At 53.6% G+C, this 21,626-nt stretch overlaps 1 protein-coding gene across 1 annotated transcript; it reads left to right on the top strand.

The window, feature by feature from the left end:
* Positions 1 to 1,170: 1,170 nt before the first annotated feature.
* On the top strand, positions 1,171 to 21,620 carry TCOF1 (treacle ribosome biogenesis factor 1; the record flags this gene model as incomplete). Its single annotated transcript, XM_026047539.1, has 18 exons — positions 1,171 to 1,263; positions 1,489 to 1,544; positions 3,366 to 3,508; positions 4,896 to 4,999; positions 5,275 to 5,617; positions 6,430 to 6,524; positions 7,021 to 7,245; positions 7,877 to 8,146; positions 12,318 to 12,492; positions 12,636 to 12,784; positions 14,676 to 14,846; positions 15,301 to 15,550; positions 15,835 to 15,920; positions 16,653 to 16,878; positions 17,979 to 18,539; positions 20,242 to 20,345; positions 20,618 to 20,654; positions 21,106 to 21,620. Coding segments are annotated over 17 exons (3,084 nt in total), but the record flags the coding sequence as incomplete, so codon positions are not given.
* Between the last annotated feature and the right edge of the window lie 6 nt (positions 21,621 to 21,626).

The following is a 21,626-nucleotide window of genomic DNA, read 5'->3' as shown; positions in this document are numbered from 1 at the left end:
CAGTCTCTCTGGCCTCTCTAGGTTCCCACCTCTTCCACCTGCCCCAGTTCAGTTCTGGGTTCAGCTCTCAGTTCTGTTCAGCTCCCTTAGCTGGTTTTTCCTTTGGCTGGTTGCATTCCTGGGTGCAGCTCTCCCTGCCCAGCTCAGTTTGGCTCCTGGGAGCATCTTCCCTGGGCTGGTTCGGTTCCAGGTCTATTCGATAACGCTCTGGATCAGTTCCTGGGTGGCTCCCCTAGCCTGACTCTGTTCTGACCTGATCCGCCTGATCCGACGGGCTCTGCTCCTGATTCGGCTCCTTGGTCCAGTTCAGGTCGCAGCTTGGCTCAGCACCCAGTTCAGCTGATGGCCCCCAGGCCCATTTGGCTGCTGGTTCGGGTCCCCCAGCCTGGCTCGGTTGCTGCTGCAGCTCCCCGTTGGCTCCCCCGGCCCGGTTCAATTCCTGGTCCGGTTCCCCCAGCCTGGCTTGGCCCCATTCAGCTCTCCCAGCCCGGTTCGGTTTTCATAGCCCGGGTCAGGTCCTGGTTTGGCTCCCCAAGCCCAGTTTAGCTCCTGGTTTGGCTTCCCTGGCCCAGTTTGGACCCAGCTCACCTGCCCTGGCTGCCGTTCAGTTCTTGGTTCAGTTTCCCCAGTCCAGTTTGGTTCCCAGTTCAGCTCCTCTGGCCTGGTTCCTGGTTCGGACCCGGTTTGGGGCTCAGTTCAGTTTCCAGTTCAATAATATTCAGATCTCCCAGCCCAGTTTGGGGCTCGGTTCAGCCCCCTCAGCCCAGTTTGGGGCTCGGTTCCTCTCCTGGTTCGACTCCCCTGGCCCAGTTCGGTTCCAGATTCTGCTTCTCTGTCCCAGTTTGGTTCCTGGTTCGGCTCCCTGGGCCCGGTTTGGGGCTCAGTTCAGTCACATTCAGCCCCCCCCGGCCCGGTTTTGGGCTCGGTTCATCTCCCAGTCCGGCTCCCCCGGCTCGATTCGGTTGCGGCTCGGTTCCCCGACCCAGGTGGGTTCCGGTTCGGTTCGGTTCGGTTGCTAGCTCACCCCCAGAGCACTCAGGCCCGGTTCGCGGCCCGGAGCCGCACTCCATTTCCCAGCGCTCCCGGCGGGACGGAAGGGGCCGGGCCGGGCCGGGAAGGGGCCGGGCCGGGCCGGGCCGGGCGGGCACGCGGCGCTCCCTGCCGGCGCGCGGGCAGCGGGAGCTGCTCGCCCTCATCCACCAGCACCTGCTGCGCGGCGGCTACGCGCGGGCGGCCCGCGAGCTGCAGGCGCAGCTGGGGCAGGTACCGGCCGAACCGAACCGAACCGAACCGGGCCGGGGGCAGCGCCGCGGCCTGGCCCGGGACAGCGCGGCCAGCGGCGCCGCGGGCGGGAAGTGGCGGCTGCGCGGGCCCCGGAGGGAAGGGGGGTCATGGGGACGGCCCTGTTCCCTTCCGCGGGGTTCCCGACGGTCCCGGCCGCTTCCCGGTTTTCCTGCTCCCTCCAACTCGTGTTCTCTGCTCCCGCAGAAGCTGCTGCCGTCCCTGGCTGCCTCCCTGGAGGAGATCTTCACCCACTGGCAAAGGTGAGTGTGGCTGCATCCCGGGAAGCGGAGTTTGGAATCACCCCCACGTGCACCCCGGGAAGCGGGGTTTGGAATCACCCCCACGTGCACCCCGGGAAGCGGGGTTTGGAATCACCCCCACATGGATCCTGGGAAGCGAGGTTTGGAATCATCCCCATGTGCATCCCAGAAAGAGGGATTTGGAATCACTCCCATGTGCATCCCCAGCAATAGAATTTGGAATCACCCCCATGTGCATCCTGGGAAGTGGGGTTTGGAATCCCAGGCCATGGGATTTGGAATCATCCCCACGGGCATCCCGGGCTAAGCACTGTCATTCCTATGATCGTTACTTGTTCACATTTCACTTTGCCGGGATGTTTCAGTAATAATTTTTCTTCCCCAGGCCCTGTGTTCACACAGCTTTATTTCTAGTATTAAAGAAAAAATAACATTTCTTTATCTTGGGCATAAATTGTTACTCTATTTCTGAAAACCTGGTGCTCCTCTTGCATGTTGGGGTGATGCTGGAGTATTGCTAGGGTTGCAGGTATGCTTCACTGGCAGAAAAAGTGACTTCCAGTTTCATTTTGCTTTCGTAGAGCCGTGTGCTGTGCGTGGCTGAGCGTGTGAGCTGCCCGTGAGCAGAGCTGCTGGTGTTAGATTTGGGCATAGGTCGCGAAACTTACCGTTTAAAAGAAGGTGCTTTTGGTTTCAGCCTGTCCTTGCACGTGCTCATGTGCTTGGTCCTCACGTTTATAGAGCTGAACACCCTGTGCATGTGAATGGCTGCAGTAAAGAGGCTTTCACACCTGCGAGGTGGTGCCTGCCCCTGCTCAGGGTGCTGGGTGCTTTATTTTCATGTAGAAATAAGTGCTGTGGAGATGGACATGGTTGAAGCTGCAGAGCCAGGTTAGCAGGGGCTCGGTGTAACACGGTTATGGTTTTCTTAACCTTTTTCCCCACTGTTTTCTTAACTGAGCAGAAGAGATGCTGTGGAAGCAGGTGAAGATCTAACTGTGGAATTGGGTTTGCAGTTCCTCGCTCTATCAGTTTATTGCTCTCTTGGGTGTTGATGGTGGCTGTCGCGTGTGCCAGGTCCCCTGGGCTCTACTGCACGCCTTTCCAGACACGGTTAACTTAAACTGTAGAGAGCAACAGAAACTTGCATCATGTTGAACTCTTCCTTCTGTGGTGTCACCCTTAGGCTGTAGTTTCACCTGGCAAGTCTGCCTCTTGTTTCTTGTGTCCTCCAGTTGTTCTGCCTGGGTTACAGTCGCGATGGGGGACGTATTGACCCACTGTTAGGTGTACCGAGAAGCTCCCTGCTTGGCTGAAGCCCTCTCACGTGAGGGAGCTGTGATTCTCACATCTTATTTTTGCTGCACAGGTTTTTTGGCCTGAAAATGCCCGCCCCTGCTCTTCCTCATCTAGCTGAGGTCATCCTTGATGCTCTCCTTAAGCTCTTGGAACACAGTTTAAATTCTCACTGTACTTTCTGTTGCCTTTACTCTGTGGTGAACATCAGCCTGAGCAAGTATGTCTTTACTTCTCCGCTAATGTGAGGAAGATACTTTCTTACCGTGTCCTAGGTAGTCCTTATCCAACGTCTACTCCAAGTGCTGCAAGGATAATTTCTCTCAGGAGTTGCCTCAGGACAACAGAGATGTGCCTTCCAGGATACCTGTGGATCTCTCCCATTGCCACAGGAGCTGTGAAGACTTCTGTCAGGCCTGGGAGGAGCTGCGTTAATGAGTGCTCACATTCATCCTTTTTCAAGAGTTATTCCCCTTTTTGACACTTTGACACCTCTTCTTTACTCTTCCAAATCTGTTTCCTCAGAACTCCCTCGAATTCCAGGAGAAGAAAGGCAAGTGATGTGGAGGCAGCCGTCCCAGAAAAGATCAGAGTTCCTGATCCTGTGAGCAGCTCCGAGAGCTCAGAGAAAGAAGATGATGAGAGAGAGAAGACCAAAGCTGTCAAGGGTAGGAGACTTTTATCTCCCCATGTTTTGACTGACTAGGACTGTGCAAGAACAGCCCAATTGGCTTGACCAGAGAAAATACTTGTAAAGGGATAGCTATTCCCTGATGCTTCTGGGAAAACAGAGCAACTATTTGAGCACCTGTGTCCCTGCAGAGCTTCTGAGGAGCAGAGATGCCTGCTAAAGCTATCAGTGCCCTGTGGAATTGGGCCCTTTAGGTTTAGACTGCTTCTCCAGAAAGCCAGACTGAGGAATAGGGAGAAGGAGTATCCCTGTATCGTAATTCCTGCTCTCTTGCTGTTTCTTCCCGATAGACTTTTCCTCTCTTTCTCCTGTGGAGTCTGTTTGATTGGTGTGGGTGAGTGTAGCTCTTTGGAGAAGTGTTTCCCCCCAAGATGAATGTAGCTGCCCCAGTAACTCTGTGATTTTGCGCCCCTTGTACCATGCTAGAGTTTGGCAGTGGCAGAAACCCACCCCAAGAGCAGTGTAAGTTAATGTCCCTGGGGAGGCTGAGCCCAGGGATGGAACTCAGGTTGGAGGAGAGCGGTATCCTGCTGGATGTAGATCAACTCTGAAGCAAGAGCTGTTGTCTCTATTGCTACTACCCCTTCCAGCCCTGAAAGCCTCATCAGTGCCTGGTTCAGCAATTGCTGAATTTCCAGTTAACTTCCATTTGTACAGCCCAGCTTTCCTATTCCCAGCATCCATCACTGATGGGTTAGGACAGCAGCTTTGACATGTCTCACACTAGCCTGATGTCTGCATCCAAAGCTGCCACCCTCAAAAGTCCCTCCAAGAGTCTGTTGTTCTTCATCTCTTGTAGGGCTTGCTGAATTGAAGCTCAGCAAGGAACCCTTTCCCCTGCATTTGTTGAATTTGTGAATGGGTCTTTGCTTTTGGTAGAATCAGTTGCTATGGTTCATCGTAAGAAGCGATGAATGTCCTAGCTTGGATGTAACCTTGGGAACTTAATGGTACCCAATGGGGAAGCATCATCTGATCAGTTGTAGCATCTCTTGGGACAACAAAGGAACGTTAGCCTCACAGATGAGGGAAGGAGGACTTTCTAGTTGGTCTGGAAAGCCAGTTGCCTCTAAGGTGGAAACAGGTCCTTGATGCAACTGATGTTTGAGCCATTTACTTGAACAGTCTGATAAGAAACCCTCTCTGAAATGTTTTGGCTTGGTCGCTGCAGACCTATCCTTGGACCTGCCATGGAGACAGGGCGGTTTGGAGGAACCTGCCTGTGGTAAGGGCAGTGGCTCTGGTGTTGGGGCAGGTGCAGAGATGGCATTTACCCTGTGTGCTGGGGCCTTCCTGAGGACCAGAGACCATTTTGGTGACTGGCACTTCTTGCATTACTTCTATGTCTCTCTCCTGTGCTGCAGCCAGCGTTCCCCTGGTCACCAACTCAGCAGTGAACGTAGAAAGCAGCGAGGATGACGACTCCTCATCAGAAGAAGAGGCACCATCAGGAAAAGAAGTCGTGACAGTAAGAACATGTTTATTTTGACCTTAGGGGCTGATGCTGTTCTGAGGCCAGGGCCATCCCAGCCTCTGAGGCATGTGCTGTAATGTGGGCTGGGTGAAATTCATATTTAAATGACCCTCCTGTGCTGGCATAAGCCTTCTCATAGATATCCATCCCCTAAGCACCTCCTTAAGGAGTTGTGTGGTTTGCCCAGCTGCTGGAGTGCAGTTTAAGATGTGTCATACCTAGTCTAGCCCTTTATTTGTCTGCAGCCTTCTAACTTTTGTTTCCTGTAGGTGAAGCCAGCTGTGGTCAGCGGCAAAGCTGCCAACTCCCTGCATTCTCCTAATAAAACTGCTACTCCGGCAGACAAGGCAGTGGTGGCCTCTGCTGTGCACAGAACTGTGGTGTCAAATAAGAAGCCCAATACAGCAGCTGTGTCTGCACCTCTGGCCAAGGCTGGGCAAAAGCCACCCAGTCCTGAGAAGCTGGGACCCCCAGGAGCCACCTTGGGCAAAGGAGGTCAGAGCAAAGCACCAGAAACGACGAAGGCGCCAGAGAGCTCCGAGAGCAGCAGCTCTTCAGAGAGTGAGGAAGAAAAGGAAACACCAGCAGTGAATTCAGCAGCCCCCAAGGCGGGTAAGGAGGGTGAGGGAGAGCATGTGTGCTCTGGTTTTGCTGCGCATGAGGTCTGGTCTGTGCCAGCTCCCTCGCTGAACAGCTCGGAGGACAACGTGCTCCCAGGAAGACTGCAAAAATACTGCAAAGCTGGCAGCTCTGGAGCTCCCTGGGATGAATCTAGCATGCTTGCTCACACTTAGGGTGCTAAATGCTGCGGTTAAGGAGTGTGTCAGCATCTCCAGCAGCATCCCTCGCTACAGCATTGGAGATGATAATGTATTTGGAGAAGATACCAAGCGAATGCTGCAGATGTTTTCAGCTTTCTGAAAAGGCTCTTCATGGTATTGTGTTTGGTCCCAATTGCTAAATGAATATTTGGTTTTTTTTTTTTAAAGTCTTCAAGAAAATCCCTTTTGCTATTTTGGAGATGAGGGAAGGAATGGAGCTTAGAAGTTCAGTCCTTGTCTGCTTTTCAGATAAAATGCAGGCAGGCTAGGTGCTCCTGCAGGATACTGCATCTGCCTGGACAATTGCCTTTAAGGTCTGCGACTGCCCAGGAGGGATTTCTTATCTCTGCCTGTGCTGAGGAATGGAGCTTGCAGGCATTCTGCTTTTTTCTGGAGAGGCTGTTCCCAGGAGGCCACCAGCTCTTTCACTGAGACTGGGACCTGTTCCCTGCAAATCTTCTTTGCTTCTCACCTCTTTCTGCTGCCTTTTTTTTTCTCCTTTTGCTTTTTTTCCCCCCTTTTGACTTCAAAAGATGCATTAGCATCTCACTTTAAGAACTCAGAACTGGCAGCAGCTGTGACATCTCCTCGCTTGTGTTTCAGAGCTGAAGCAGGCAGCTGCGGCGGCTGAAAGCAGCAGTGAGGAATCGAGCGATGAGACATCCTCCGAGGAGGAGCTCCCACCTTCAGCAGTCCAGGTAACCTCTCCAGTCCGGGGTCCTTCTTTCTAGGAAACCACTTCTCTAACCGTGAAGGGAGAGGAAAATGCAAGGGAGCATTTCCAAAGCGCGGCTGCAGTCTGTCAACACTCTCTTCCTGGAATGTGTGGGATCCCCAAACCCAAGGCGATGGAGTCACGCAGTGTGACTGAGAGCCCCACCAACCCCTGCCAGTCAGCCCCTCTGTCCTAGTTCTTCCTAGTGCCTGAAGCAGAGGGAGAGTCTTGGATCCGTAGGAGGTGACTGGCACACAGTTCTGCAGTTACTGCAAATTCAGGAGGATTCATGCTGGTCAGACATCCCTCAGAGGAAGCAACTTGCTTCTTCACATGCTGTACAGCCCATAGTTCTGAACAAGCCTACCTGTTATCCCAGCCAAATTGGCAAAATGACCTTGCTTAAAACAGGCACCAACCCTCTACCAGCTTCTTCCCTCCTAAAAATATAAGATGTTAACTTTCTTTCCCGTTTCCAGGCAAAACCAGCTGTGAAAGTAGTGCAGGCTAATGCAACACCTGTGAAAAGCACACCTGCTGCTCCAGTGTCCACCAAGAAGAAAGCAGTAAAGCCAGCAGCAGTGGCACCAAACCAGGCCAAGCCTGGACCAGCAACAGTTCTTGGGACTGCAAAGGCTGATGACACTTCAGAGAGCAGCGACTCATCAGACAGTGAAAACGAGGAACCCGCATCTGGAACCCAAGTGCGTCTGTCTGAAACTTGGTCTCTCCGTGCATTCCTTCCCAAAGCTAAGAATTGCAGTGAAGGAAGCATCTCTAAACAGACACTGTATACAGCAAAGTCATGTTTGCAGGGAGAGCATTTAAAGTTTCCGTAATGTTTTTGTCTTTCTCTTTTTGAGGGCAGAGGAGGAGTAGGTTTTGAAGTGAAAACTTACCTTTAATGACACTGATTAATTAAAAAAAAAAAAAAAAACCCAGCAATTCCTTTCCTACTTGGAGAGGCAAATCATTGTGGTTGAATTTGCCTCTCAACTATAGATTGTAATATGCAGTGTCTGATTTTGCAAGCTGTAGTGCAGCTTAGTTTCCCTGCTGTAGAGAGTGCAGAGTGCTAAAACTTACCTGACTGCAGGGAACTGGTGCTCTCTGAAGGCTGACAAGCAATGTCTGGTTTTGCTTTCTCCTTTTAGGAGACTGTCCCCAGATTGCTGGATGAAGGAATGCCTTATCTTTCCTGCCAGTTGCTAATCTCCCTTTAGCATTTGTCTTTTACAGAGGGCACTGAAATCTCTTCCCTTCATTCCAGTCTGAGTGTATGATTTGTTCTACTGTGGGATTCATCTTGGTTCATGCTGTTGTTGTTCTTTCCAGACAAAGCCACCTCCAAAATCCTCCCCGGCCACCCCATCCCCAGTGAAACCAACCCCGGCAGCGTCACTCTCCAGCAAAGCAGCTCCAGCAAAAGCTCTTCCATCAGCCCAAGGGAAGGCGGCACCAAAACCAACAGTGCCAAAGCAGGGCAAAAATGGCCTGCAAAGGACTGCTGTTGGCACAAAGGCTGCTGAAAGCACGGAACCAGCGGAGAGCACCGACTCCTCAGACGGCGAAGAGGAGGATCTCTCTGTGCCCATAAGCCAGAAGGTTGGTGATGCCACGTTCAACTCAGTCTTGAATGATGAGAGTATGCACAGAACAGTAGCTCAGCCATTATGTGCTGCTGCTAACCCTCTTGAATGGCAGCACATAGTACTTTGCTCCTTGCCTCCCCTGGGAGGAGTCTTGGCTTCTACCTGGAAACGAGTATGGATAACTGCTCACTCATGTGTGGCTCTATTTACGTGTTATTTTTATCTCTTTATTCCCACCATATGAAGACAAAGGACTTCTTGGGGGATAGCTGGGAGTTACCAGGTATCTCGCTCTGTGCTGGAGCTCGTCTGGCTCTTCTCTGATGCAAAAACTGTTGTGAGAGGCAACAGGAAAGCCCGGATGAGGGGAGGTGTCCCAACAGCAGTGTAGTCTGTGAGGAGCAAATACATCAGGACTCTCCACTCGTGCTTTGCTACTCTGAGGGGTCACCAACAGCTTGGCCCTCCTATGAAGGGAGTGTTAGGCTCTTCTTGAGGGAAGGCCCTAAACCCAGGCTAGGCTCAGGCCTACATGGCTCAAGTTGTTGGGAAACAAATCCTTTCTTGAGAGCATTCGCTTGCTTGCACAGGGTGGGGCTCGCTCTGCTTCACGTGGTGAAACAGGACCTTGATAGTCCTAGATCTGACATGTGGAGAGTCCTGCAATGAGACAGAGCTGCGGAGCCTTTCAGACAGTGGCCCGAAAGCAAGGCCTGAGCGCTGCGTTTCCCAGGCAGGAGCTGTTGTTTGCTAGGGAGGCAGAGAACTTGGGGGTAGAGCCTCACGTGTCCTTGCAAAGAGGCTCTTTGTCAACACGTCCTTTTGCTAGTGACAGGCAGCCGCCGGAGAGGGGAGGCTCTGCATTTTGTCTTTATAGCCTTGGCCTGCCGACGTGGGTGGAGGCGGGTGCATCTCTAACAGTTGGTTCTGTGCTGCTCTCTTCCTGCACGGTTATATGTGAAGATTCAGCTCTGGGTGGCAGGAGCAGCTCTTCCCGTAGCTCTGCCATGGGGATGCTCGCTATAAAACGAACATGGCTCATCCCTTCAAGCAGCGTGGGAGATGAAGGACCTGCTGGGCTGGGTTTGCTGTCCCCAGTGTTGGTGTGGAGCTGGCCACAGCAGGTAGCTCTCTTGCTGATGGCTATTTAACCACCTCATCATCTTTCCTCTTCAAGCTGCTGATTACCCTTCATCTACCACAGCCAGCAGGGAAAAACTTGTGATCAAGGGAGCTCTATTTTTGCCAAGGAGGCGGTTTCTCCCTGTGTTAGTAGCCTGCAGGCAGAGACCATGAGCGAAGCCTGAAGTTAAGCCCATAGGCATATCCTTGTCCACAGTCCTGTCCTCCCAGTCAAGCTCTTCTTAGCTCATCCTCACCATCTGCTACTTGGGCATATGCTAACCACGGACTTACTGCATCCTGCAACTTCCTCTGGCTTCCGTGCAAGATCCAAACAGATACAGAGCGTTGGAAGCTGCTTCATCTTTCCCTGTGGGGGTGGATTAGCACAATTAAAATGAACATCATGCCTAAATTGAACTGCTTAATTGGTATGTTTACCCGTGAACACGCAGGAATATTTAGTCAAAAAAGTTGACAAGGTGTTTGCAGGGTTTTTTTTTTAAGAGAATGGTGATGGGGGACAGTCTGGACTGACCTTAAAGATGCTGTGAGTGGCTGCTTTTGGAGCTGTTTGTTCTGCTTTGCTTCCCCTTTCCTGGACATTTTGCCATAAAAATGGCACTAAACTCTGTGTGCAGGCTCTGGTTTCTGCTCAGCAGTGTTGAGCTGAGCTCTATGCATGTGTGTGTTGGCATCCTGTACGTTTCTTGATCATCCAAGGCAACTTGCGCAGGCTGTGCTGGCAGAAGCTTTGCCTGAAACCTGTATTTTTTCCCATGGAACAGTGAGGGAAGGCCCAATCTCCCCTTTACCCTCCTCCTCGATCCAGTTCCAGCTCCATGCAGGCGTCAATCCCTCCCTTCCCCGTGTCGTGACCCAGCTGAGCTGCTAGTCCCAGTTCCGCTGCTCTGGCAGCGCTTCCATGCGCCGGAGCTTGGTGCTCGTGATCCGCTGGGCGCACGTGCCGGGGTGCTGCTGCGCCCCGCTCTCGCCACGCAGAGCTGCAGGATGCGAACGGCCGCTGCGCGCGGCAGATGGGCTGTGTGGCACCTGAGTCATCATTCTCGGCCTGATCTGCAGGCAGCTCCTGCTCTGGGGACTGGCGAGGGAGAAGGAAAACGGGCTTCCTCTGAGTTGCTCCGCTCCTCCCGTCAGCTACCCAAGCTGCCTGGTTCTCTGAGATGTCAGAAACTCCCCGCTTGTCTTACCCCAATCCCTGGGTGTGATTGAGCCTGCGTGGCACCGTGCCATAGCGTGTGGCACCTGCTGGCCTCGGGCAGGGAATGAGATGACGGGGATGGAGGGACGTTGGCTCCCACCTGAGAGCGTCCAAGGAATCCTCCGGCTGTGGGAACCTCAAAGAGGTTTCTGTGAGGATGCTGCAGTGTTATTTCTGTGTCAGGCTGCCCGTGGACAGTTTTTCCACAGCCCTCTGCCAGTCGTTTGTGCCGCGCAGAGAGCAGCCCTCACGCTGTGCATCTGCGCAGAGCAGAAACCCGCCCCGTTGCGATGGAGGCCTTAGAAATGAGTGAGCAGGGTTTGATCTTGGCAGGCTCTTCCCTTGGGTACCGTGCTGGGGATGGATGTACGTGCAGACCAAGTGAATCCTGCTCCGCTTCAAGTAGCTCTGTCTTTGCTGTTGCAAATCTGGCCTCTCTCCTGGAGAGAGTGACTCACGGGTATCAAAACAAAGCAGCCCGGCTCTGCCTTCCCCCCTCCCCGAGCGCTTTGGAGGTTTCTGTTTCTCCGAGCGGAGTCAAAATGTGCTTGGCTTGTTCAGAGAGCTGCTCTGTGGTGGGATAAACATGCAGGTGCTGGTGTCTGTTGAGCGTTTGTCTTGGGAATGGTCAGCAGTCTCGGCGGGGCTGTGCCGGGAAGCGCAGTAAGATCCGTCTCCCTGGGAAGCCATGGGGCTGGTGGCCGGGAGCAGCCCCCATGCCAGCCAGCAGTGCCCGGGTGCCCCTGTCCCCCTGCTGTGGGATGGACGAAGGGCTCTGAGGTGGGAGCAGAGTCACTGGATAAGCGGCACTGCCGAAGGAGGTTGCAGTGGCCGTGCAGCAGGACCGGTCCCTTTTCCCCTCCTGCCTGCCCAGGGGCACGGGAGGATGTTCCCAGCCCTGTGTCCGAGCTGGGAGAGGGGCAGGAAGAGGAGCTGTTCCCTGGAATTGTGTGCCTGGTGCTGCAGTAACGCTGGCTGCCTGGTGCTCACACAGCAGCCTCTTGGGGCAGGAGCTCATCCCGGCCTCACTTGTGTCCCAGCTATCAGCATAGATCCGTGTGCTGTGGGATGGCACAGCCCAAGTGAGTGGTTCGTTGTTTTCCAACTCTTAGGCCTGTTGACAGGTTAATTTCCAAAGGGCTCAGTCGTAGCCGCAGGTCTGTTTCTGCCTGTTGTTTGCATTCCCCAGCTCCTGTGGCAGCCTGTCTCTGTGCTGAGCTCTCCAGCAGCGCTGGGGGTAGTAGCTGCTCCGATACCTTCTTTGAATTACAAATATTTTGGCACAAGACTTTCAGGTTCCTTCTGATTCCTTGAGCTAGGGAGAGGTTGTGCTCCCATGAGAGGCTTTGGAGGGGGCTTGAGGGTTGGGGTGCCGCTCTTCCCTTCAGACTCCTCTCCAGGTTATCTGCACTTCATTAGGGAGTTGCAAGGCAGCCTGAGGTACTGCTGGCTGAGGGTTTGCTCTGAGAGCTGGTGGTGCAGAGGGACCCTGGCGCAGCAGCTGTCCTGACTGACCTGCTCTGCTGGAAGGCTCCTCCTGAAGTCTCGTTGCAGCAAGATGTACGAGCGCCCTTAGCCCGGCACACTCTGGAGATCGGATGCACTTGGATTTCTCGTCAAAGGCACGTTGCTAAATGAACGTGTGCATTTTCAGCAGCTCAGTCAAGGCAGTAACTGAAGCCCTTTCCAATCTTTGACCCGCTGAGGATGGAGTGAGTGTTAGCAACAGCTGTTTAAGGGCAAAACAAAACCTAGCTTGAGCTGTAAATGCACTTAAACCACTAACCGAAACCTCTGGTAACGCTGCATTTCTGTGTTTGTATTTCTCTTTTTTGTTAAGAGATTAACAGAACAGCCTGGACAAGTTCCCATCCCAGGCGAGGCTGCTGAAGTTGGAGGACCTGAAAAGCCAGCGGGAGGCACCTTGAAAAGCCAGACCTCTGAGAGTGAGAGCAGTGACTCTTCTGACAGTGAAGAAGAGACGCCCGTGGCACAGCAGCGGCCTCCACCAGCTGGTAAGGCTCCTGGTAGTGGTAAGGACCTCTTCCCCTCTTCCTCTTGGGCTTCCTTCTCTGCCCTGGCCGATGTAATAGTTCCTGCCCTGGCCAGCCAAGAACAACTCTTGCTTTGGTGACAATCTCCCTTGCTTTTCCTACAGTGAAAACCAACGCTGTGCCCAAGCCAGCGGGTGGGAAGAAGGCACCAGCTCCAGCACCGGTGCCAGCACCAGCCCCTCCGCCTGCCGAGAGCAGCGACGATTCCAGTGAGGAGTCCGATTCGGAGGAGGAAATAATTCCCCCTTCACAGGTAAGGAGGTGCTGACCTGCTCCATGTGGACACTCTTTGCCCCACACACTCATGAGAAAACTTGCAAGATGATAGTTGGGTGGATGATGAATGATAGAGAGAGGACCCCTCCTTTTGGCTAGATCCAGGCTTCTTGACAGCGTTTCTGGGTCTCAGTGACCTGAGTTCTGGGTACATATCTCTGCCTCAGCAAGCTTGCAGTGTGTGAGTAGGGGAGGATGCAACTGTTTTGGCAGGAACATGACTAGACACATGAGGCCAGATCTCCTGGACTCTGTCCCCCTTCCCTAGACCTAGAAGGTAAACCAACTGGAAAAACTGCCAAATTCCTTTGGGCAGTCCTTCCCTGAGCCAGGTGGCTGCAAGGCAGCCTGCCCCCTGACTCCTCCCAAGCCCACCTTGGTGTGGACGGCAGCCGGAGGCTGCTTGGTTATTGCTCCACCACCCACAGGAGGCTGCTGGATCTGTCCTGAGGAGCAACATGGGCTGTGCTGCCTTTCAGTCAGAATAGGAGTCCGACTCCTAGAGGATGGAGGCAGCCTCGTGTCGGCACGAGGAGCACTGCCTCACACTGACCCTGCGCAGCGTGGCCCAGCCTCACGCCCTTCTCAGCCCTGGTCTAGCTCACGAGTGATCTCTGCTCACTCACAGTGAGGGTGATCTGAGTGCGGAGGAGTCAGTCCCAGTTTTCTTACTTGATTCTCTTCTGATCCTCTGCTGTGCTGAGGCCAGGGAAGAAACCCCGTGAGGAAGCTTTGACTGGGGAGTGTGACTGTCATTCCTGCTTGCTGGTGGTTTCCCCACTGCAAAAGGGGCAGGTGCTCTGAGCTCAGGGCTTAGCAGCCCAGTGCACTTCTCTTCCCACACATACACATCACCTTTCTGGTCAACATCCTTGCTGGAGGCTGTGGTTGATGCAAAGGCTGCCTTCTCCCCAGCTGGTGGGCAGCCAGCCAGCCTGAGCACACTGCTTGATTAAAGCTTGTTTGCAATACCACAGCTGGATAAAACAAGGCAGTTGCTGTAACTGGAGCTGTGTGCAAGACGTCTCAAAGCGCACGTTCGACTCGCGGCTCTCCCCATCGAGGAGCGCTGCCTTCCTCCCCGAAGGCCAGATGTTGTGTGTGAGAAGCCTCAGCCCACAAAGGCGCAGCTTGTCAGAGATCTGGGGAGGGACAGCTGCTTACGTAGCCTTGTTTGTAACACAAAGCAGGAGGCTGAGCGCTCCTGCGTCGCTCCTGCTCTCTCCTCTGCTGGCATTTGTGCCTTGGACATGATGTCAGTGTCTGATTTCCCTCATCCATGCTCCTGGCTTTTCTCTTTTTAGCTCCTGGGACACTTCATGTTAGCACATGGGACACTTCAGGTGTCAGGAAACACAACTGTTCTTGTTAACTTGCTATCTAATCCTTGACTTGCTAGTGAACCTGAGGACAAATTTGCCCTACCGTTGATGTCCCTGCTTTGTCTGTGTAGCCAGCTAAACCTCATGTGATGTCTGAGTGTAGGAGAAAGCCTGGAGTTTGAATCTCCATCCAGCGAGACAGCCTTTGCATCTTGCTGTCCTCCTGGTGCTGCGGTGGACAGGTATCCTGGGGGCTTCAAGTATGTCGCATTTCAGCTTCTTGCTCCCAGGCAGATGCCATTTGGGCACTTGATTATTGCAGTAGATACACCCAGATGTGCTGGCCCTCACATGGATGCTCTAAATCTGCTGGAGGCCCTGCTTGGAGGCTCACACTGAAGCAAAACGGTGAAGGAAGAAAATATATCAGCCTTGGAGCTATCCTGAAAATGATGCAGGGGTCGGGAGGTGGAGGGTTGCGTTGTGCTTCTACTTCTTTTCCCTCTCGACTTGTGCTCTGGCCTGACTCTTTTATATCTGCCTTAGAGTCTGACGCAGCAGAACGTCAAAGCAGGCAGGGCTGCAAGCACAGCGGCTGCCAAGGCTAACGCCACGCTGCCCCCGGGGAAGGGCATCCAAGCCGCCGCGCCGCCGGCTTGCAGAGTGTCCGAGAGCTCGAGCAGCGATTCCTCGGAGAGCGACCTGCTTGTGGGAGAGGTAGGGGCGCAGGAGCCTCTCTGGGGAGGGCGGCAGGCGGGGGGGTGCGGGAGTCGGGCGTGCAGGCAGCTAGGGACGTGGCCCCTCCGAGCGAGGGGAGTTGTTTTAAACCATGTCCCCATATGACAAAGGGAAGCAGATGAGGGAGAGGCAGCCCTGTCACCTTTGCTGCCTCCCAGCTGGCTTTATTTTCCTCCTCCTTTTGCAATAGCAGCAGGCTCAACGGAGAGGACTTTCCTACCAGGCCCTAGCTCCCTGCTTTTTGGTTGGGGAGGGTGGGGGTCTCATCTTCCTGCTTGGAAGGTGCTGGGCTCCAGTGAGCCAGGAACTGGAGCAGTGTGGCTGAAGGAGAGTCCAGGTGGTCTAAGCCCGCCTATTAGGAGATGATTTCTGTAGTTCAGAGGAATCAGCAATTTCTCCTCCTTTCAGATATATTTCTTCTTCCTCTCCCTAGGCCCTTCGTCCTCCAAGCCCAAAGCAGGCAGCTCCTGCAGGGAAAGCACCTCCAACCAACGCTGCTGCTCCACAGGCTGCTTCAGTGCCAAGAAACCCCACTGCTGTGCAGAAGAAGCCAGGGCTGCAGCCTGCCCAGGACACCAGGCTGAGCCAGGCCACGCTGCCCACCCAAGCAGAGGAGACCTCAGACAGCAGCAGTTCCTCCGAGAGTGACAAGGAGGAGACGCCCAAACAGGTCTCCAAACCTGGTCAGTTCTCCTGAGGAGATGTCCTCTATGTCATGCCAAGAGGTGTGCTCGTGCCCAGCCCTAGCCTGGCTGTGCTTTTTGTCAGCACTCCTTTTTTTGCCTCTTGGAAGGCATCACTTTCAGATAGTGGTTGGAAAGGGGGTTCTGCTCCCTAGCTCTGCTGGGCACTCCCCTTTCTCTGGGGGCAGAAGTCCCCTTGGCAGCAGTGCCTGTGTGCTGGGTAGGAGGATTCAGCCCCAAGAGGCAGCGATGGGTCTCATGGGATGAACTCTGCTCTTTAGCAGGTGTGCAGCAGAAACCAGGAGGGACTGAGCCAGCCCACAGCTCCTCCTCAGAGTCCAGCGAGGAAGAAGAAGGGACAGTGTCACAGGTACTTGAGCCAGACCAGGCTGGCATCCTCTCAGGTCTTGCACCTGGCCTCAAAGCAGGAGTGAGAGCGCTGCATTCCCAGCCAGAGCAAGCAGGATGCTCAGTGGGTTTGCAGCATGGAAGTGGGAGCTCTGCAGTGCAGAGGAGGGGAGAGAAAAACTTCTGAATCCGAGCTCCTGGGAGCACTTCCCCAGGCAGCCAAGCTTTGGGTGCAGGGTTTGTACCTTCTGCTATTAAATGAGATGGGAGGAGGCAGAACCTTGCAAGAGCTAAACCAGGAGAACTGGCTTGCAGTGTCGGTAGCAGAAGGGTCCCCCAAAACGTTTCCCTGCCCCTTTTTTTGTAACTTAACCCATACCCAAGCCTTTAAATTCCCTTTGTAAGCAATGTGCAGGTCATGCAGCACAGGATAGTGCATTAACTGCAGGGGCTCATGCTGATGACCAGAAGCCTCCCCCAAGTCCACTCAGCTGGGTGAGAACAAGGGAGCAACTCTGTGGCCACCAGCCCCATGAGCTATGAGCTCAGCCAGCCCCTGTTGGGGTTGCCCCCTTCTCCTGGTATCCCTGCCTTACCCTGCCCTCCCTGCAGGGATGGGGACGGGCTAAACAGTGCATGGGTCAGTCCATAGGTAACCAAACGCAGGCCCTTCTTTAGGAGTATGGGAGCAAAACTCAGTGCTTGGTATTTAAGAGGCTGCCTTGCAGTGACTCTTAGTCTCTGCTTTCTTCAGTCCCTCCTCACAGGCTATGTGGGCCTCTCCAAGGTCCCAACAGCAGCACCTCAGACACCAAAGACGGTTCCTTCCTTGCCTGTAGGCAAAACAGGACAAGCAAAAGCAGCAGTGCCTGCTCCTAACCCGCCAGCCAAGGCCCCTGTAACCGCAGCCGACAGCTCCAGCAGTGACAGCAGTGACTCCGACACGGATGCTGAGCAGGCGCCTGCAGTCCAGAAAGCAGGTGGGTCCTTCAGCAAGGCCAGAAATCTGCCTGGCCCAGCAGCAAAGCCCTGGAACGGGGCCTCTTCCGCGGGTGTCTCTGCTGCAGAACCTGACTGTGGAGCTCTGCTGCCGTCTGTTGGCTTCCCCTGGCCATGACACGGCCTCCTTGCACATCCCCTTCCACTTGCCGCCTGCTTACACTGTGCTCTGGCCTCCTCCACGTCCTGCAGTAATTACTGCACTAATTACTGTAGCCCATGGGAGCAGGCAGGGTTCTCCCTGCTGCCTGTGCTCGTGGTGTCCGTGTGCTGCAGTAGAAACAGCTCCTAGTGAACCTTAAAACACCGGCTTAGGAGCCTCCTCTACTCTGCACTGCTGCTGTTGAGTCTCCCCATGGTCTCTCTGTGCTCTGTTCACTTTGCATGTCTGGAGGGAGGAGAAAGGTAAATGAACGGAAAGGCTTGTGGCAAAATGAGATGTCCTACCACTTCTTTGCCTCATCAGTTGTTTCCTGAATTGTAAAATTCAGAGCTGGAAGATGTTTCTGCTCTAGTGCAACCCTGGTACCTCTACATTGGCTCTGGCTGAGCTGTGACCAGCTCTTGAGCTTCAGTTGGGTTGGTTGGCCTTTGTGGCAGGTGAATCATTAAGTTGTGCAACAAGCTGCTGAGTAGGCTTGAAATGTGAGGGAAGGCCCTGGTGCCGGCCAGATAAGATAAGTCATTGGTGCCTCTTAGATATGGTCTGCGGGTGCCACCTCCGCCTTGGGAAGTCCCTGACTTCCTGGAGAAGGACTGTGCCCTGCTCACCCTTCTTATGCTTCATTTTGCACTAGCCTAGGCCCTGTTTCCCTTGGGTGTGGACAAAACTGTGCTGCTCCTTGTCACCCATTTCCTTTCCCAGATAAGTAGTGCTAGAACAAAGGCATCTTTCCCTGCTCTACGTAAGGTGGCAGGCAGATTTACCCAGCAGGGAGAACTGCAAGCCTCTCTTTTAAACACACTGGTAACTGTGTAGCCTGTAGTGCTCTTTGTTTAATTGTTTTTGCTTTTTATTTGTGTGTGTTTATTTTTAAAAAGCTCCCTGAATTTGTCATCTCTTTCATCACTGTTTCTGCAGAGGACAAACCCCCTCCAGGGCAGGAAGCCGCAGGACCTACTGGCAAAGAGAAAGCAGCCGGGAAGACAGCACCGAGTCACGGCAGCCTCAAAGCTTCCCCAGGCAAGAAAGCCCTTGCAGTGAAGCAGAATGACACTGGGGCAAAAGGGACACAAGGAAACCCGTTGCCATACGCCCTGCTCTCCATCCCAGAGTCAGAGGAGCCCAGCTCAAGCAACGAAAGCGAGGCTACCACTGCCGCCAAAATCCCTGCAGTGCAAACGGTGGAAGAGAAGAAGAAGAAAAAGAAGGAAAAAAAAGAAAAGAAGGAAAAGAAGAAACCGTCCTCCACGGCTGACAAGGCTGTGAAAGCGCCCAAGAGCAAAGACAAGGAGAACAAGAAGCAGAAAGCTTCTCAGAAGCGGAAAAGGCCAGGAGAGGAGGATGGAGCAGTTGGGCAGCCCAAGGAGAAGAAGCGGAAAGGGCAGGATAGTGAAGAAGTGCCCAAAAAGAAAAAGAAGAAAGCAGCTGGTGACGTGGAGAAGCTACCAGGGAGCAAGGACAAGAAAAAATCCAATAAAAGTAAGCATCTAAGCACTACCCATCACTCGAGGCTGCATTTGCAATAGGCTTTTGCTGCTGTTGCATGTTCAGCCTCTGGTGCAGGGCCATATAAACAGCACCTGCTTTCCTGTTAGCTTCCTGCTTGGCCCACCCAACGCCAGTGGCAGGTTTTCAAACCACGGCAGTGTGTTTCTGCAGTCCCATCAGCAAGCTGTGTTGCAAGCAGCCAACTTGGCTCCTCTGTCTCGCTCTGTCCTGTGCCCAGCACAGCAGGAGTTACATAATGCTCATACTTGTTGTCCTACTGATCCTTGCTGCTTGCAGAGCAAGCTGATGGTCCTGTATATCTTCAGTGGTGTGCTGCTGTGACCTGTTCCTCTAGGATTTCTCCTTTCCTGGCCTTTCCTGTGGCTGAAGCTGCTCTCTTGCAGGCAGTGATTTAAATGTGTCTGCACGAAAGCTGCTGGGGGCTGTTTATGCTCCATGTGTGGACTCCCCCCCATCTCTCCTGTGCTTGGGGCAAGCTCTGACTAGCTGCAAACCCTGAAGCCTCCGGGCTGGTTTCTGCCTGCCCTAAGGCTCTGCATGATGCCCTGCTCTGTGTCTGCAGGGCAAATGGCTCTGCTGGGGGAAATGCAGCACGTGATGACGGAGAGCCGAGCTGCAGTGCAGCTGGGAAAGGCAGGCAGAAAGGCTGCTTCCCCCCCGGAGCCTGACATGGAGCTGTGGGCATGGTAGATGAAAGGCAGCATTCACATACACAGGGTTTGGTGTTAGTCAGAGCTGCCTGCACGTGTCCCCTCGCTGGCAGCCTCTTCAAAAAACATCAGCCTTGAAATCCGGGCTGTCATCTGTCCTGTCAGACACTGCTGCTTCCCGTAGGGTGACAGAGCCCTTCCCTGGCCCTGCCTCATCACGGTGCCTCCTGTGACAACACGGTGAGCTGCTCATTTTGAGGGATTTGGCTTGGGGTTATTACTGCAGCTTTCAAACCCCAGGAGAAAGGGGAGGATAGTACCAGCCTTTTGCTTGCTGCTCCTAATTGAGAGTGCTTCCTGCCCCTGCACGCCTCTCTCTAATGCTGTTTGCTGCCCTAATGCAAAGGGAATTTTCCTACGCAGAGCATTTCCTACTGCACTTGCAAATCAGAGCTGATTCTGTGCTGGCTCTTGTGGGCTTTTGCTACCTAAAATAAAAGAGAGAAGATGGAATGGGTGGGCCAGAGCTGCTGGGGTGACTGTTCTGCAGAGATACAGCCCTTTATTTTGAAGGAGACGGGGCCGTGTCCATCAGTGCTTGTGTGGGCTGTTGCACAGAGGTGAGCTGGAACCTCCTGGCGTGGTCGTGCTGAGCTGAGCTGTGTGTCCGGCCTGTGTGGGCAGCTCCCCTTGCTCTGATTTCTCACGTGTGCCCCACCACTCTGGCACCGAGGCAGCCACTGGGAGGAATCCTGTGTGATTCTGCCCACACTGCATGATGTGGTGAGATCTAACCCCCCTGGCCCGTTGGTGTTGGAGAAGGGGCCCTGAGGACAACTGCCTTGTGCAGGAAGTGTTGCCAAGAGTTAGTGCTCCAGAAGGCTTTAGAAGTGGTCAAGGACCTGCTGGGGGTGCCCCCTTTCTAACTAAGCTTCCTCCAGTGTTTGGGGTGAAGTCAAATGCTGCTCGGGCACTGCCTTTAGCAGATCCACTCTCTCAGTTAAATTCTTTCTCTCCCCTAGAAAAGAAGAATGGAAAAGAAAAGAAGAAGAAGAGCAAAAAAGGATCTTCAGAAGGGGAGCCGGTAGCAGAAAGCTCTGCTGAAGGTCACAAGAAGAAGAAGAAGGTACGTGCAGGACCCTGGAACAGGCTACAGCAGGGAGGGCCGTTTGGCGCAGTGCTAATGGGGCTCGTCCCAGCAGCATCTGGAGCCCCTGAGGGCTTAGCAGGCTGTTGCATCCCATCCCCAGGGTGAGAAGAGGGGACAGAGGGAGAAAATAGGATGTGTTCCTCGTTGTGGACTTTATCCCTGTGGAGACAGCAGCAGAGGAACTGCTGGGCTCTGTGTGCTGATTGTGCACATGATACTGATTTATATTTTCTCCCTTTTCCTTTTAGAAGAAGAAAACAACCGAGCCTGAAGAATTATGAAAAGGTACAAGGCCTGTGGAAGGTGTCACTTGGTAGCTCTCTGAACAGCAGTAACCTCTGCCCAAACTCCTGGGCCGGTCGCAGGAGCCAGGTCTGGCTGCTGAGCAACCGCTCTGTGAAGCAGTCTGGCCTTAGGAGAGAGGACCAGGGAGCAGAGCAGTGTAAGAGGGTCAGTGAGCAGCGTGCTGGCCTCTGGGCATGAGGTTGTTCTCAGCTCTCTCTCTAGCTGCTGCAAGCTGGATATCCAGCCTAGACGTTGATGTCCTCTGCCATCAGCAGAGATGAGTGACCTCTGATAGTGTCTGCCAGTCCCTGCTGACCACAGGGAGCTTGGAAAAGTCATGTGAATTAGAGGGTGGTTTTGTAGCCACCTCGAGGTGGATTGGATGGATCCACCCAGCTCTAGGCAATTCCTTTCTTCCCTCTCCCTAACTCTTTAACTCCTTTCCTCAAAGGTACCGTGGCCCTGTCAGTAAGGATTTATGAATGAAGATCAAGCAGAAGAGAGGAAAAGGAAGCCCAACAGGAGAATTCCAACTTTTTTTTTAATAGTAATTTATAACTCCTCCTTTTAACTGTGACTTTTAGAGCAGAGTGGTGTAACTTTCTGCCTCCTCCTGTCCTGCTGGGGCCTGGAGAAGTGTTTTACCTCCCCTGCCGATGGCTCACCCGTTGCACTAGAACTGAACTAAAGGAGGCAGTTTGACCAGAGAAGAGCCAGCTTGCATAGACTGCTTTCCTCCTAGTTGACACCCAGACATCCCTTTTTCTCTCTCTTCACAGAGCTATATTTTTAAGAGAAACTTTTACTCTTTCTTTTTTCTCCCTTTCTTCCTGTGATTTGTGGTGTCGGTCTTTTTGCTACCCATGGAGAGAGCTCTTGGGTTTACTTTTTATTCTGACACTGGCGACGACGATTCTCCCTTCCCTGGAGTTGTGCTGCGCAGCTGTGCCCAGCAGCTGCTCTTGGCCAAGG

This window comes from Nothoprocta perdicaria, unplaced genomic scaffold (assembly GCF_003342845.1).
Source record: "Nothoprocta perdicaria isolate Ctin4 unplaced genomic scaffold, notPer1 scaffold_5, whole genome shotgun sequence".
NCBI lineage: Eukaryota > Metazoa > Chordata > Aves > Tinamiformes > Tinamidae > Nothoprocta > Nothoprocta perdicaria.
This window is presented reverse-complemented; position numbering and strand designations above follow the sequence as displayed.